The sequence below is a fragment of the Convolutriloba macropyga genome, chromosome 3 (genome assembly GCF_964194025.1).
Source record: "Convolutriloba macropyga chromosome 3, txConMacr16.3, whole genome shotgun sequence".
NCBI classification, from domain to species: domain Eukaryota; kingdom Metazoa; phylum Xenacoelomorpha; order Acoela; family Convolutidae; genus Convolutriloba; species Convolutriloba macropyga.
This window is the reverse complement of record NC_134470.1, coordinates 6,550,919-6,566,936: the sequence shown is the minus strand read 5'-3', so window position 1 is coordinate 6,566,936 and position 16,018 is coordinate 6,550,919. Positions and strand designations below refer to the sequence as shown.

The 16,018-nt window shown below is 34.3% G+C and overlaps 1 protein-coding gene across 5 annotated transcripts in view; it reads left to right on the top strand.

Annotated features, from left to right (window-relative positions):
• LOC142335897 (uncharacterized) overlaps positions 1-16,018 on the top strand; it is a 133,428-nt gene that overhangs the window by 60,512 nt on the left and 56,898 nt on the right. For all 5 annotated transcript variants that reach the window (XM_075384253.1, XM_075384256.1, XM_075384257.1 and 2 more), the window contains 2 exons: positions 5,570-5,935; positions 12,873-13,141. In XM_075384253.1, the coding sequence (XP_075240368.1) occupies positions 5,570-5,935; positions 12,873-13,141 (635 nt within the window). The remainder of the gene's footprint in view (positions 1-5,569; positions 5,936-12,872; positions 13,142-16,018) is intronic.

Sequence of the window (16,018 nt, the reverse complement as noted above, 5' to 3'; positions counted from 1 at the left end):
TGCTAAGTTTTGGAGCTAATTTTGAATATTTATTTTGCTAAGTTTTGGAGCTAATTTTGAATATTTTGAAGTTTTGGAGCTAATTTGCAAAGTAATTAAGTGGTCAGATAGACGAAAGAACTTTGGCAGAGGAGAGTTCACTTGTTTCAAATACAAATGCCCGAAAATTTGCTGCACCACCCCCACCCCTCAAAAAGGAGACTTTACAAAATCCTATTTGCATGAAACTTCGATAGGTTCTGCCCGATCAATTAAGTGCGCAACGAGAAAAACTCCTAGCTTCTCCCGGTATCGCTCAGCTGTTAATTTCGTTTTTAAAACAAAGAAAGAGACAATAATTGAAGAACTCTTTTGAGCCCTCAAGAAAGAAAGTAAACTGTGCGTAAAAATGGATTTATCAATGGTCTTTTTCCACTTTGTTTGAACAGTGATATTTCATCATTAAAAATTGACGCTTCCACTCAAAATTTGCAAAATTTAGCTTCTTGGGATAACAACCAAGCGCTTTGGCTGCCATAACAATAAAAAACATATTTCATAGAGTGAAGGAGAAGACAAGCTTGAAGAATTAAATTTGAAGAAACTAAATTGAATTTACTGATTTTTTATGGCAGATTTAATCCGGTAAAAAACATTAGGAACATTTGTTGGAATACTTATATTCATTTCTTGTCAATCGAATCAAATATATCAGCTGAAAATTGGAAAAAACAAAGATTCTAATTGAAATTTACGCTAGGAAAATCTATCTTTACAAGAACTTCTGTAATCTTACCGAGGTAAAACAATTTTTCTCAAAAGAAGTTAGCAATAAAGTAGAAGACGTTTTGTAAAAACTAAATGCTCCAGAGTTAAATTTAGAGTGGAAATATAATGTTGACAAATACCTCAGTTTTCACTGATTGTTTCTATTAGTGTAGTCATAAAGGGAGATGTTAAAAATTAATTAGAAGGCGAAGAAAACTACCACCTAATTGGAAGCCAAGTCAACAAAAGGATAAATAGGACAAAAAGTTAGAACTCAGGATAGTTTAAAAACTAACCTGCTCGCAAAAAGATTGTGCAACACGAAACATGAGTTTTTCTGAGGCCTGAAATTAGCAAACGAAGTAAAACCACGGAATTCCAGTCAACTCCAGCAAACATATCCATAAAAAAAGTTAAAACTCGTTATCAATTTTGTACGGCTTGCGTTGCAGTTATACGTTACGTAAAAATGCTCTAAATTAAACAACAACGTTCTTGTTTCTGATAAGAACTGATAAGGTTGAGTACCCCTAAGCACAGGAGAAGCCATCGGCCGTGAGAAGCACGCGTACGAGCTGGAGAACATCCAGAAATAATTGAGAGAGAAAGATAACACTCAAGTGGAGCAGAACGTAGCATAATTATTTAGGTTAGGAGGTGAATTGAGTGAGGTTTATAATATATATGGATAGATTGATTGATTTTTTGTTAGTGTTGATCAATTTTTGTGCACAAGGTTTTTTATTACTGAGGAGATGCCAACAGGTAATTGGCCGGGTACTAACTCACCTTAACCGAGTATTAACTCACAAAAAAAAATAAAAACCTTATCAAGTTTGAGGTAAATTTTATCATCCTTCGATTCATTAATTTTTCTTGAAAAAAGTTGTGCCTTCTAATGTTTCTTTTTTTTTGCAAATTTGCGGTTCCCGCAGGTGAATTTTGAGAATTTAAGCACTTCATAAATCATCACTTTTATCATTTTGCGTAAAATCTTGAAATCGTAAAATTTATTGTTTTTTATCTATTCAATACAATAAAATATGATTTCTGATCTATCGAGGATATTGTGATGATTATTTTGAGGCTCTCTATGACCGTGCTAAAGGCATTGTCTGTTGATCAACCAGTTGTTGTCTGTTTCCTAATTAGGTTCTGTCTGATTATGAAGAAGGAAGCCTGGGATCGATTGCGACTCTCTGTCTGATTTCAAATAAGAATTGAATTTAATTGAATTGAATTGTTACGTTAGGTTTTAAATGTATTTGGATTCAAGACATGCCTCTAAATTGCAATAAAATTGGGGTGCATTTTTCATGATAAACTGCTGAATTCTCTTTCTAAATGAAATTCAACCAGTTTTTTTTAAAAAAAGATGCAATAATAAATCAGAACCAATTCAAGATTGTTTTTATCTCTAGACCAGAATGCCCAAGGAATTTAAACTTGATAGACCTTTATAAAACACGCATTGTATTGATATCATTAGCAAAACATTAAAAATCTTGCCGAGAACTTGAAATTCCATAATTTCAATGTAAATCCTGTAAAGATCTTGTTAGGTTTTCATAAAGATAAACCAAAAAAAATTTTTTTGCATCCCTGGACAACTTTTTGAAATATGTGTATAACACTTTTTATCTGTTTTGATCGCTGCTCGATGCTCTCGTCCCTAGAAAAGAAAACAAAAATGTTCTGAGAACTCAAGTACAAAATGAGGTTAAAGGGGATCAGTGGCAACTTTTATCTTTAAACTGGTTGTTTTTCTATTAACTAAATATTCAGCCATAAACTAAGTTGTCACTCAAAAAACGTTTCAAAACTTTTTTTGGTAGTTTTTGAATGTGAGGTTGCTTGTTTTTTTTATAGGTTTATATGGGATATTAGTTGTACATACCGTTAATTATGTACACACTGAGCTTGCAACTACTTACATATTTAATCATCCTGGAAAAAGGTAGGCTCAATTGCAGGTTAATGAACTAATGGCGCTGAATTTTCCGACAATTCTTGATACTTCCAGATATTTTGTGATAAATGTTGATAATTCGTGCAAAATCATGTGAATTCTTGCTAACTTTGTTTAAAGGCGCTCTTTATCTTTTAATTCTTGGTGTATCTTTTCATGTCATTGTTTTTCTAGGTTATCTTGCAAACATCTTGTTTCTTGATACCCCTGCAATTATCTAACAAGTTCGTACCAATTTTGATATTTTCATGGTAAGTACTATGTCAAGATCATGGAAAGATTTACCAAGATCTAGCATGGGTATTATCAAGGTGCATCAGGTTTCGTATCGATGGGTGAGCGTAATTTTCCTCACAGTAAGTCAACATTTCGTCGACAATTGATCCCAGACTTTTGGAGTCTATATGCTGGTCATAATGATTTTTTGATCCGATAATTTTCAATCTATTGGGAGATCTAAGCCTGAGATATATACTATCATTTGAAAGCTATCGGAATCAAGTGAACAAGCCCTCAAGAAATTTCAAGATTTCCAATTTTGACTACTTTGCACTCACCTTAATTTTTGTCTGTTTTTCACCAATTTCTGTGCTGTCTTGTAAACTCAAAAATTACCATTAAAATGCATTCCTGAGGTTAGGCATTTGTTCACTTGTTAAAAGGCGTTTATGTAAAAACAGCGTCGGAAATATGCACAAATATCATCTCGAACTCTTAACAATTAATCAAAACTTACCTATCCATTGTCTTTTGGTAGCATAAAAGTAGTGCTATTCGGAAATAGAATTTTGTGACTCATATTTATATTAACTTTTTCTATTTGTATCAGTTACAAGCAAAGCAATTTTATTTTTCAGAAACAGTTTTTGATTCTGTAAGTCTCGTTATTCATTGTTTCCTATTGATGAAATATTCAAATATGGTCGTTTTTTGTTTACACATAAATATATCCCGCGATTTACATGAGCTACTGCCGGTTTCTTAAAAAAAATTAAAAATTTTGTCTTCTAATCTTTTTACAAGCGTCAATCTTGGTATCATTGACTGTAGCTCATATTCGGTCCCCAGGTCGAGGTGTGTGTTAATGATCAGACAATTAAAAACGCACACGGGGGGGTGGATGAAGTGCGTTATGATTACATGGAAGAGCGTCATAATAAAATCTGCCTACATGAACGAGCTTCCTAGTCAAAGTCTGCCTAAATTCTGATCATTGACGAGCTAAAGTCTGATCATTAACGAGCTAAATTCTGATCACTAACGAGCTAATTTCTGATCATTAATGAGCTAAAATCTGATCATTAACGAGCAAAAGTATGCAATAGGTTAAATACTGTCGGAAAATATATACAGATGATCTAACGAACAACTTTTTGAGATTTTCCAGTATGTTTTGGGAGTGTTCCCCTCCTCCTTCTCTCAAATGGGCAGGGAAATGGCTACGGTGGAGTTACAAACAAACAACTATAGGAGAATTGAGTCCGAGCAAATACATCAGTCATCAATTGTCAATTTTTTTGCTCTTAATTTACAAGTCCCAGAGAAAACTTTGGTTCTTAAAAGTTGTTTCATAATTAAAACCTAAGTCTATAACCAGACTTTGGAATTCTTTCTTACTGAAAAAAATTACAAACGAGCAGAAATTTTTAAACGCGGTAAAAACGAGCAAAATTTTTAAAACGAGGTAAAAACGAGAACAATTTCTAAAAACGAGCTGTTCATGGCTGATTATGGTCTGGATGGCTCTGATCATGACCGATTTTAGTCTGGATGGGTCTGATCATTAAGGCACACCTCGACCTGGGTCCCGATTTTTATCAGCCTCAGCAACCCCGATATTCGACGTATTTGCGCTCGTTTTTGGCCACGATATGGACATAGTAAAACAACATAAAAATGTTTTGAAACTGCACTAGGTTTTCCGTTGCAAACTCTTATAATGTAAACTTCAAAGTGTTTTTAAAGGACTTTTACATGCATTGTCTTGAGGTCAATTTTTGCAACATGAACTAAAAACCAAGTATATCAGTCAAAGGGTATGAGTTTATTTTCTTGTAGTTTTTTTATATATCCAACAAAACTTTTCACAGTTATTTTTAGTTAAAATGTGAAAATAAAACATATTTGTCCACTTCTATTATTTCATAATTAAACGGTGTCAAGACAAAAGACGCAATGTGACAAAATACCCAAAATATACCCAATATTTTATCCTATCGTTGTAACTGTCATAACAGTTCTCTTTACTATTATCTTTAGTTGGAGCATTTGATTAAACTATCAACTTAAATGCGAGAAAACATACTTGTAATTTCGATAGTGGTAATTTGTAATCGGATTATTGAACGAAAAGATCAAAGGGAACAGATTGGGTATAATGGCATTGGTTATTTTGTCATGTAACCAGTTCGAAATGTATGAATTTGCTGATATACATTTTAATGACCTTGAAATCATTCGTAAAATCGTGTGAACAACAGCACACTAGCTGAGCCAATGAAGAAGTGTCAAAAATAAATGTGACAAAAAAACAATGAACCCAATATTGATCTTTTGTCACTCGTCGTGAAAAGTAAGAGGTTAGAATAAGCCATAAATATCACATTCTTAAAAAATGTATAATTTTCATTTCTTCCGGAAATTCGCATCTTCATTTTGCGTCTATTTTGGAAACTTGATGCGACAAAAAAAATTATTTCTGGTTTTTGCTGGATCATTTTTGGATTCAAATGCGTACCCATAGAAGTAATACGATGTTTTGTAATCTGTTGGAAGAATCAAAACTTCTGTGCCACGCACAGATTCATGATGTCAATCCTTTTGTTCAGCTTACAGACTTTTTGTCGTGTTTAGGGCCGCCTGGTACCTGGCGGCCAGAAGAACCTGAAACCGAAACTGAAACTGAATCGACAAATGAAACATTTGCCTACTATGTTAACGAAAACTCAGACTCATCCAAGTTCACCTTCAGTCTCTCCAGTCCCGCCACTGAAGTAACGATTGTCGCTTTCATCTTGGACTCTCGCAATGAAACCACAGGGGAGGTTGACTTCACTGAGTACATTCACAATGTGACTCTTAATGAAACAGAGACCACCTTTGAGATAGATCTGCTAAAATACAACGGGGAGAAACTGGACCGTCCTTGCACGATGATAGTGGGCAATTTGACCACAAATGCTAAAGACAGTAATTATACACAGTTCACCGCTTTTACAGGTTAGCGTTTTGCCATTTTTTTGAGAAATGTAGTCGTTGTTTAAGGAATAAAAACTTGAGGAAACGAATACTCTTCAAATGAATAAAACCCTAGTTGCAATATCATTACGGGCGTTTACCGGTCGCAAATTTTCGAGCAAATTTGTGCTTTTTATTACCAGATTTCATTTCTCCTATATGTTTAATAGCCGCAAAGCGATAGCTGAGACTATTATTGACCTTCCCTTGGCGTTTTACATTTCAAAGATTTTGAATTGTATCGGGGAACTGTATTTTTTACGACTCGAAGTGGAGTATTGGTGGAGCGTCTTTTTTTGATCGATAGTTTTTTTAATGTATTTAAAACAGGTAGTAAAAGTCAATGCCGCACCTGAAAACTAAATGTTTATGTCAAACGGCTGAACGAATTGAAGAAAAGAGAGAGTGATTGTGATCTTTGTTCATAGAGCGTTTTTGTGAGAGCGACAAAAATAGGGGTGAAAAATATTTCGCTAAATGAGCGAAGTATTTCGATCACATGCGGTTTTTTGAAGCGATTTTTCAGTTCTTACTTTACTTTTTAGGTTAAATGGTTTTTCTAAACCAAAGTAACATGCTACTATAAGTTTGGGAGCATTTTTGAACATCTCTGTCATATGTGAGTATTTTATATGCAATCTTTGGCATTTTTTGTGGTTTCGCCGTTTTAGACGCCTTTTTAGCGTTTTTTCTTACTTTTCATGTTTCCATGTTTGATTTCGGCCGTTTCGGTTTATGTTTTTTCTATTAAATTAAAAAGTCTAATTTGAAAGATCTTTTTGCTTATTTTTTCTGTTTTTTGGGTTTTTTGCTTTAGTCCTCCGTTTGTTCTGCTTTTCACAATAATTGTTTCATGTTTAACTGTTTAGTTAGAGTTGTTCACAAAGATATGTTTACTATGCGGGAACAAACTTTTGGCATGTATTTTCGTAATATAAATTAATAAATTCTGTAGTTTTTGTAAATTTTCGTTCTTGCTCCTGTTTTAAGTGTTTAACAATCCGTTTGGGTGTTAAATACGTGCTCAATAAATCAACCGAATTCGCGCTAATGGTTTTCTGTTCACAGGCAGCATTTTGACATTGGTTTTTACATTTTTTTTCTAATTGTTTCAATCGGAATTATAAGATATGTTGAAAACAGTTATTGAGAATTTGCAATTCTAAGGGATTATTATTAAAAAACATAAAGTTTTTTTTTCTTATTTTGTTTATTAATTCTGTATTAACTATTTTAAATTTTGACTATTTTTTCGCTTGACATTTCTGGTTTTAAAGGATGTTTTGTCGGTTACTGTTATCCTAAAGATAGTCCATTGTTGAACTAAATTAAAATATGCCAGACAATCTATAATATGCAATGCTTCTGGAGTCGCGACTTATACAATCAATTCCATAAAAATGTTTTCTTAATTTAAATTTTCCCTGATAAATTGGTTACTCCGGTTGTTTTTTTCATATTATGCAGTATAATGATATTTATGATTTTATATATTAGTGGTTGGCTAGTGTAAGTTGTTTTCTGTTTCGAGTGGATTGTGGAATATTAGGGCTATGTAATTCTCCAAGACGTGTTCACGTATTTTCGTGATTTTTGAAGTCAAATTGGAGTAAGGATTTCGGTCACGCTAAATCAGGAAGGGGAACAACACAGCGGATGGATTAGCGGTGTGATATTTTTTGCTTTTTTTTAACGTGGAGTGAGAAAATAGTGTTTGAACAAAATTTCGCCTTCTCACTACTGGTTTTTCGTTCACTTGCAGCATTTTGACTGTGGTTTTAAACATTTCTCCAATTGTTTTAATCGGATTTTTTTCTAAATGGTTTTTCCAATCCATTCATAGTCCACTCTAGGTCTTGTTTTTTAAGCAGATAAACTTTTTTAAATTCGCTTTTAACTTTTGAACAGGTTTTTCGTTTTACATAGGACACGATTTTCACTTTTGACCTCTGTCTTACCTCACTCGCTGTTTCAACTGAATGAATTTTAACTTCTTTCACACAATAAAATACGCAATGTAGTGAATACGTTCAAAAAAACGAGCAAAACAGAAAAAAAAAACAAAAGACTCTGGATAAGAATATAATTCCTGGTCATTACGCCATAGTGCTTTAGGTTATCAAAGTTAATTTAAGCGATTGTCAGCTGGCATTAGTATTTTGCTTAATAGCGTTGAGTTTAGAAGCCCAACTAGGTGTAATTATAGATTTTATACGAATTTGTAAATCAAATAAAAAATTTAGACTAAGAAAAATTCTGTCGATTTATTTTTCTCATTTTTGTCTTTTCTGTTTCAATTCCATTTTACGTCAAGAAGGTCAGCTTCCAGCAATTTGCCGGCTATGTTCGTTTCATGCATTTTTTCGAAACATTGAGTGATATTGTTTTATGATAACAATGCTTTATTGCTCTTAGATCAGATTACTTTTAATTGCTTCGAAGTCTTTTGATCATTAGTTTTTAATTTTTGGAATGACAAAAGGTATAGCAAAATTGAAATCAAGTTTTATTCAATCAGAAATGTAACGTTATTTTCCTTCTTCTAAGACGTTTTCTTTTTTTTAGAAACTAAAAGAGAATTTTAAAGTCGAAGACAACATGAATTGGTTTTCATATGCGACGGCTTCTTCCTTTCAAAAACTCTAGGCCGGTTTGCATATTAGGCTTACGAAAAACAAAGCAGGAAGATCGGTATCAACTTTTCTTGCCGCGGAAAGGGTTCCACCGACATCGGGTACTAAAAACGATATTATTCAAGATGTTAATTTTACAATACTGGCGTCCCAAGTACTTCTGCTGAGCAAAAACAGAAGAATTTTTGTTTTTTATCCATGCTTCATCCTGAGGAACAACGAAAAAACGTAAAGGAAAATAAAAACTACTTTTGTTTCACGTGCGGCATTTTCAATTCGGTTAATAAATTCTTTCTAATTTTGTCTGCTGAAATAGTTTTTTTAACTTATTTCAAAAAATATGTTTGTTCACCCATCGGAGAATTAAAGATCAATTCAAGCTGTTTCAAAACCTTTATATGCAAAATTGGAACACTTTTCTTCATTTTGCCGTTCTTGAAAAAGCGTTGAAGGTTTTGTCGTAAAAGTGTTTTTTCCAGAAGATTTTTTCTATTGGGGAAGTTAAATGTTTGCTGATAATGTTTCTCGCAAAGATTTTTTGTTGCTTATATACAAATTAAACTTTTTGATATTTTCTCGCCATAAAAACCAGTATATTATGTCAAAATTTCTATATTTTTGTCTCCTTGTTTCTTTGCCTGTCTCGCGTTGTTTGTGCTCTTAGCAGATTGTTTTTTCCGGTTTTTATGTTTGAAGATTTCTGTCTTGACAAGTTTTGTGTTTTTGCAGATGTTTGGAGACGTTTATCCGCATGCACAATTCTGTTACTTTGTTCACCAATATTTGTAAATTAAGTGGTCGATCAAGCAACAATTGAGTTTGGTTGTCTCTGAAACCAAAGAACCCAAGTAATTTGGAAAGTTTTCAATTGAACTCTGATGTAATTCAATTTTAATGTCTAGCTTAAAGTTTTCTCGGCCTGCTTCGTTTCGCATAGCTTTGGATATTTTGTGTTAACTTTTTGGTAAACAGTTTTCTTATGGCACAGTGTTTTTATGATATCTGTGCTGAAATACCAATATGTGGCAAACTCTCACAGCAATTAATCGGTTCTTACGTTTTTTCCTTTCATTTTATCTCCAAAATCATTTGATTCATAGTTGAGTTTTTATTGAATTAAACAGATTAACAGTCAATACTTAGTCAGAAGTGGCTTGAGTCTACTTTTTCGCGACCATTCTGGAGTCTTGCAGATACGAATTGATAATTCGTTTTATCTTTCTTATGCGATTGTGAATTTACAGAAGTCACACTTTTTACGCTTGGCTTCTGACTGACGGTACTCTCTGTTTTAAACTGAAGGAATTTTTATTTTTTGAGAAACTTTTTTGCCTAATATAGATTTAACGACATTGAAAGATAAATCCCGAATAAATTGCGTATTAGAATGCAAGATTTCAATAGAGCTTTTTGAAACCGAAAGAATTAGTGAAATCATACCTTTTCACCTCTTATTTTATTTCTTGTTTCTTTGATTTGAAACGTTTCATAGAGAGCTTATTTCAGACACACTATCTGTTATCTATCCATCATAGGTTGTGAATCCCAATATTCATTAATGTTCTGTAAAAACAAAAAAAATTGATAAAAACGAAATCTTATGTTCTTTTTTATTTCATGCAAATTTTTATATCCATTAAAGTGAACTGATCAGGGGCTTTAAAAAAACTTAATGCATATTTACGCTAATAGGCGTATCCAAAGGCTGAAGTTAAAGGAAGAGAAATGTGAAAGTTTTTGACAACTTCAAGTCTCATTTTTTTCTTGGAGAAAAGTTTTGAAACAATGGAAATCTATTAGAACGATACGGATTAATTAAGGTACTGCTAGCAGTCCTTTTCAGAATTTAACTTTTCTATTCAATCAAAAAACCCAGACTATCAATTCGATAAAGCTTATCAAGATGAAATCTACATTTCAGGAGTCTAGATTAAAATATTAGATATACGTTTTTCTGTCTGAAAAAATATACCATTTTATTGTTACTGCTTACTATTTAAATTGCCATTTGTTGAGCATCAATTGACAGCCGCGTTAATTTTCTTGGGAGATCATTTGTGATGAGAAAATAAAAATAAAAGACACATTTTGTTTTAGTACAGGAAGTTTCTAAAAACATTTAAATCGTATCTATAAATCAAATGCTAAAATCGAGTTTTTTGTAAATTTCGCAATTGGACTGCTCTTGAAGATCATGGATATCAGCAGCTTTTTTGTACGATCATGCGGATCAACAAGTTCATATGCTGGAATTGTGATCAATGTGACTTGAAAATCTCTCGCAAAGTATTGTGACTTCATTACAAATAATTGCTGCAGTCTGCAATTGACGTGAAAGATAATGCTCACCAGTGTCTGAACTTTATTTTAAATCTGGTCAAAATAAAACTAGGCAAAGTTTCTGTCTTTTATGACAAAAGTTGTTCAGATGCTCGTTCGTTGTACAGAAACTTTTTTATTTAGCTTCACTGTTCAATTTGAATTGCTTTAATTTGAAACCATTTAGATTTTGCACCAACTAAAGTTGAATAAAAGAATTTTTGATTAGCTGTATCAGGACCTTTCATTATTGCGTAATTTTTTTCAATTATTTCAGAGATGTAATTTTCATTTTATGCTTTTGAGAGGTCTTGTGTTTGTTGCTGAAAACGTTAGGTCTAGTGAGATAATCGGAAGTGATTACCCCGAAATAAAACCCTCAAATTACGTTTATAAGGTGATCCACTCTGCTGCGACCCTAAATGGAAAGACCTTTTCGATTTATTCATTTATGTTCCCCGAGCTTGATTGCTAGCTTGGGCTCAGGTTTAGACCTTTGACGTTAGATCTCGCGGATGAAGAGACCGTGCTCGACGCAAAGAGCATATGATATGACTCTGGCTGAATTTTATCAAGCTGCTGTATTTTACCTCGACTAAATTAATGAGCTCCACTTCTTATTCGCCCAAATTTGTGGACTCAAATTTTGCTGGACTTAAATTAACCACGCTAAAATCTAGTTTGGCTCGGTTGCTCTGGTCAACTTTTGCTGAACTCAAAAAATTGAATTACAAAGATAGGGTCCAGACATTGACTAGATAATCATGAGTAGAGCAAGCATATTTTCATGAGTGTGCATTTTTTGGGTCTTTTTTATTATAACCCCCCCCCCCCCCCCAGCTTAGCGGTCAGATAACCTATAGCCCCCCCAATAATGGTAGTTAGACCATAATGGGGGCTATAATTTTATGGGGGGGGGGGGGCTATAAGAGGAAAGACCCCATTTTTGAATTCAAAAATCCACGTGCAATTTTGTACTGTTGCTTAAGAGGTAGTCATCAAATTGCTGCTCTATTCCATGCGAGTCTAAAGATCTAACCACTAGCCTATCAAAAATCTGCTTTTTTAAATTGAAATTGATATATCAGAATTTTCGATTTTTGAAGGGAAAACAAATGAAAACACTTCTTGTTCATTATGGCTAATGGGAAGAAGCTCATTACAATTAAACTAATTACTTCCAGTCAACCGAGTTTTGTGGCAACATTGTCTAGAGAGTAGTGTTTGAAAGTTGTTTGAGAGGCAATATTGAGAACTGTATCTTAGTTTCGAAATTATGCCATTCAATATAAAACTGTTGCAAAAAATGTCACGTTGAGAACACGAATTGGATATATTCTGTTTCGCCCCCCCCCCCTCCCAGTGTTTTTTATGACCCCCAGTTACAAATTATATGTTGTTATATAGCACGTTACTATGTAAGAAAATAGCACGTGCGCCTGGGGGTCATAAATGATTTATGCTCACTACGCTGGGGGGGGGGGGGCAAAACAGAATAGATCCCATGAATTTACATTTCAATTTTTCAATTATGCTAAAAAAAGTTTTTTAAACTGGCTATTCAATCACACCATTAAAATTCTGATTCAGGAGAAGCCCAGGTTTCAACGAAAAAACTTATGAAAAGACTTTTGCTCAACCCATGAAAAGATTTTTCCTCGCCTTTAAGTGGGAAAATCGGGATCTATTCTGTTTCGCCACCGCCACCCCCCAATGTTTTATGACCCCCCGGTGCACGTGCTATTTTCTTACATAGTAACGTGCTATACAACAACATAGTAACTGGGGGTCATAAAAAACACTGAGGAGCCCAAACAGAATAAATCCAAAGATCGACTGTGTAAATTTAGTCAATAAAAACCTTCACCATCAGAATTTTGGAGTCTTTTTATAAGTCGTGGCGTAAACCTGGGAACTTTAGAAAATCATGAAAATTGGTTAATTATCCTTATCTTTTCATTAAATAGGAGGCTACACTATCGACGCAACCGAGACTTTCTCATGGCCAGAAAACATTACTGAGGATGGAAGTGAAAAAGTGTACACTACACTGCCCAGACACTCAGTGATTGAAGGGTTGGCTACAGGGGGAGAGGTATGCGACCTTGACTTTATAGGGGAGACCTACTCTATTGGGATGAAAGATGGGGTTATGATTGCTGATGATGAATGGCTGGGACCTGATCAAGGAGAATCGAATGCCACAGAATTCGCAGAGGGTCAATTTGTCAATGGGGCAAGTTTAGCAAAGCATTAATAAAGAAAACGATGTAACTTAAGTAACATCACAGTATCTTTTAAACTCAATTGTTTTGTGTGTGACTCCAAAAAAAAATAAACATAAGCACTATTATTGTAAATCTGTAGCATATAAGCTTTTGAAAATGAAGTTTAAAGTCTCAGCACCGAGTTTTTCAGTCATTATTTCGATCACTCGAACAAGACATGTACTCAGAGAATTTGAATTAAGTTCAAAAGTCTCCGTGAGCTCCCTATGGATGCCCCGTTCACGGCCAAAATATGCACAGAACGCAAACTCTCTAAAAAACGTTTCTCGTAGTTTAAGTAAAAAATCAAGTTTTGCAAAAAATTATAGTTGAGCAGAGAAAAAAATTAATTAAAAAAGACTTATAAAATAGGCATTGATTTATTCGGATAGCGCAAATACTGATAATAGGTTGGACAACACGCAGTATCACAATTTCAACACATAAAAAGAGTGAAATTTAGTTGACCGTAAAATTATCCAATAAAATGAATTGTATTAGGTTTTGTTTGGGTCCATCTTGTCTAATTAAAAAAACGGCTTAGATAACGTCTTTGATGGGATTTATGGCTTTACCAAGAAATTTCTTTGCATTGAATTGTGCTTCAGATTTCTGTTCTTCAGAAAAACTTTTTCATGCAAACTGCCTTTTGAAACTGTTCGGGTAAAAATTTTTAGTGTTCGCTTGTGTATGCCAAAGTTTAAACTTGATGTTGGAAGGTTCGAAGCTGAGCCTGGGAGAGCGATGTTATCATTGTTCAGGATGCTATGACTGCAATTGACTGCCCTGTTTTCTAAGAGTTGCAACATATGTAGCAATATTGGTTTGATTTTAATATCTGAAGATACTTTAAATTTTTTTTAGAAACAACCATTAATGACCCCATTCAGATGTTTCTCTAATTGTGTAATGGGATTCTCAATAATAGCTGCAAGTAGAACAGAAGAATTTTGAACCTTCTTTTAGGGACAAAAGCATGCAAACATGATTTTTCAGTATACAGTCGGAAATATTTTCTTGAGGGCATATGTGCATTAATAAAGCTCTTGGCCATTTTTTGAAAACAATCAGTTTAGTGTTAGCTTATGGCAGTTTAAAAAATACCTTGGTCTATATTTTAAGCGATGGACTGCAGGCATTTATTTTGAAACTGTTTCCATCTATTTCTTCAAAGTTATTGACTTTTAAGTTCTTTCTTTTTAGCTGTTAAGATTAAAAGTTAATTCTCTGTAAAATTTTTACCTACTTCTGTATATTGTGCTTGCGTTGAAAAATGGGAAACTTTGAATCAAGATCATTTCAATCAATATCAAGCAGATACTCAATTTGTTGGGTTATGGACTTTCGCAAGCGGAATAAAAAGCGTTTTTAACAAAGTAAAAGAATTAATTTCTCAAAAAAATGAGAGAAAAACAAAATGATATTTTACAGTAGAATTTAGAGATTTACAGGAGAGATCTGATTATTAGATCAAGATGGTGATTTGAATTTGGGGATGAAAAAGGACTCAAAAATCAGCTGTATATATACCCATTATCAGTGTGAAAAAGTCAAGATACAAAACTAATCTTAGCACCGTGATTTATAGTGGGGGTCGCAAAGGTTACCCAATATGGTTTGCTTCTGCAAATCAGTCGCAAAGGGAACCATAAATGGAATGCATTTGCACTTTTCTGAGAATTCATTCACACTTCCGGAGATATCATCATCATTTAATACATGCTGGGAAGATTTTACATCACTTAATCTAACTCTAATAATAGTTATCTAGATTCACCAATTTGAACCGAATATTGATTCTCAGCACCATTTCTTGACGATTCATTTATATAATTTCTTTGATCAAAATCAAATTGCTTGTCTTTCTAATCTGGTAAGTCAAACTTTCTTTCTAATTCTCACTAAGTTTAAGACTATAGTTTGATCGAAATTCTAACACCCCCACTCAGACTTGAGCTGATTGCGTAGAGTCTGTTCCCATCAAAACTGCTCTGAATGTTTCCACTTTCGAAACGGGTAAGGACTTTGTGAAGATGTCCGCTGCCATTTTGTCTGTAGGAACGTAATGAATTGAAATAGTCCCATCCTCCGTTTTGTCCCGGATGAAGTGAAACTTTGTTTCGATGTGCTTGCTCCTTTTGTGCATGACTGGGTTTTGGCAGAGTCTGATACAACTTTGGTTGTCTTCTCCAATTGCTATTGGACGTTTCCGTTGGATGCCAAAATCCTCTAGAAGTTGTTTCAGGTAGAGTGCTTCCTGAACTGCTGCTGCCATGCCCTGATATTCTGCTTCTGATGAAGAAAGAGCAACTGTGGCCTGCTTCTTGACACCCCAGCTGAGTGCTGCGCCACGTCCGTTGAGCTTGAAGTAATAGCCCGTTGTTGATTTTCTGTCGTTCACGTCTCCAGACCAGTCTGCATCACTTTCCCCCACTAAATCACAACTAGCCTCTTTTGTGTAAGTAAGTTTTAAACCTTTTGAACCTTGAAGATATCGCAGAAGTCGTTTTCCGCACATCCAGTGTTGATTGGTAGGTGCATTCATGTGTCTGGACAGAATGTTGACTGTGAACATGATGTCTGGCCTCGTCTGTTTGGCCAGATACAGAAGTGATCCAACCAAGCTTCTGTAGATCCTCTGGTCCACTTCTTCGTCTCCGTTCTGTGCTGTCTGAAGTTTCAAATTCAAATCAGCTGGAGTTATTGAGGGTTTGCATTGATCGATTTGAAACCGCTCAAGCATTGTTTCTATGTAGCGTTCTTGGTCGACTGTGACTTTGCCCTCTTCTCGTCTGATTCTTAGACCCAGAAACCAGTGTAGTCTCCCTCTGTCTTCCATGTGAAAG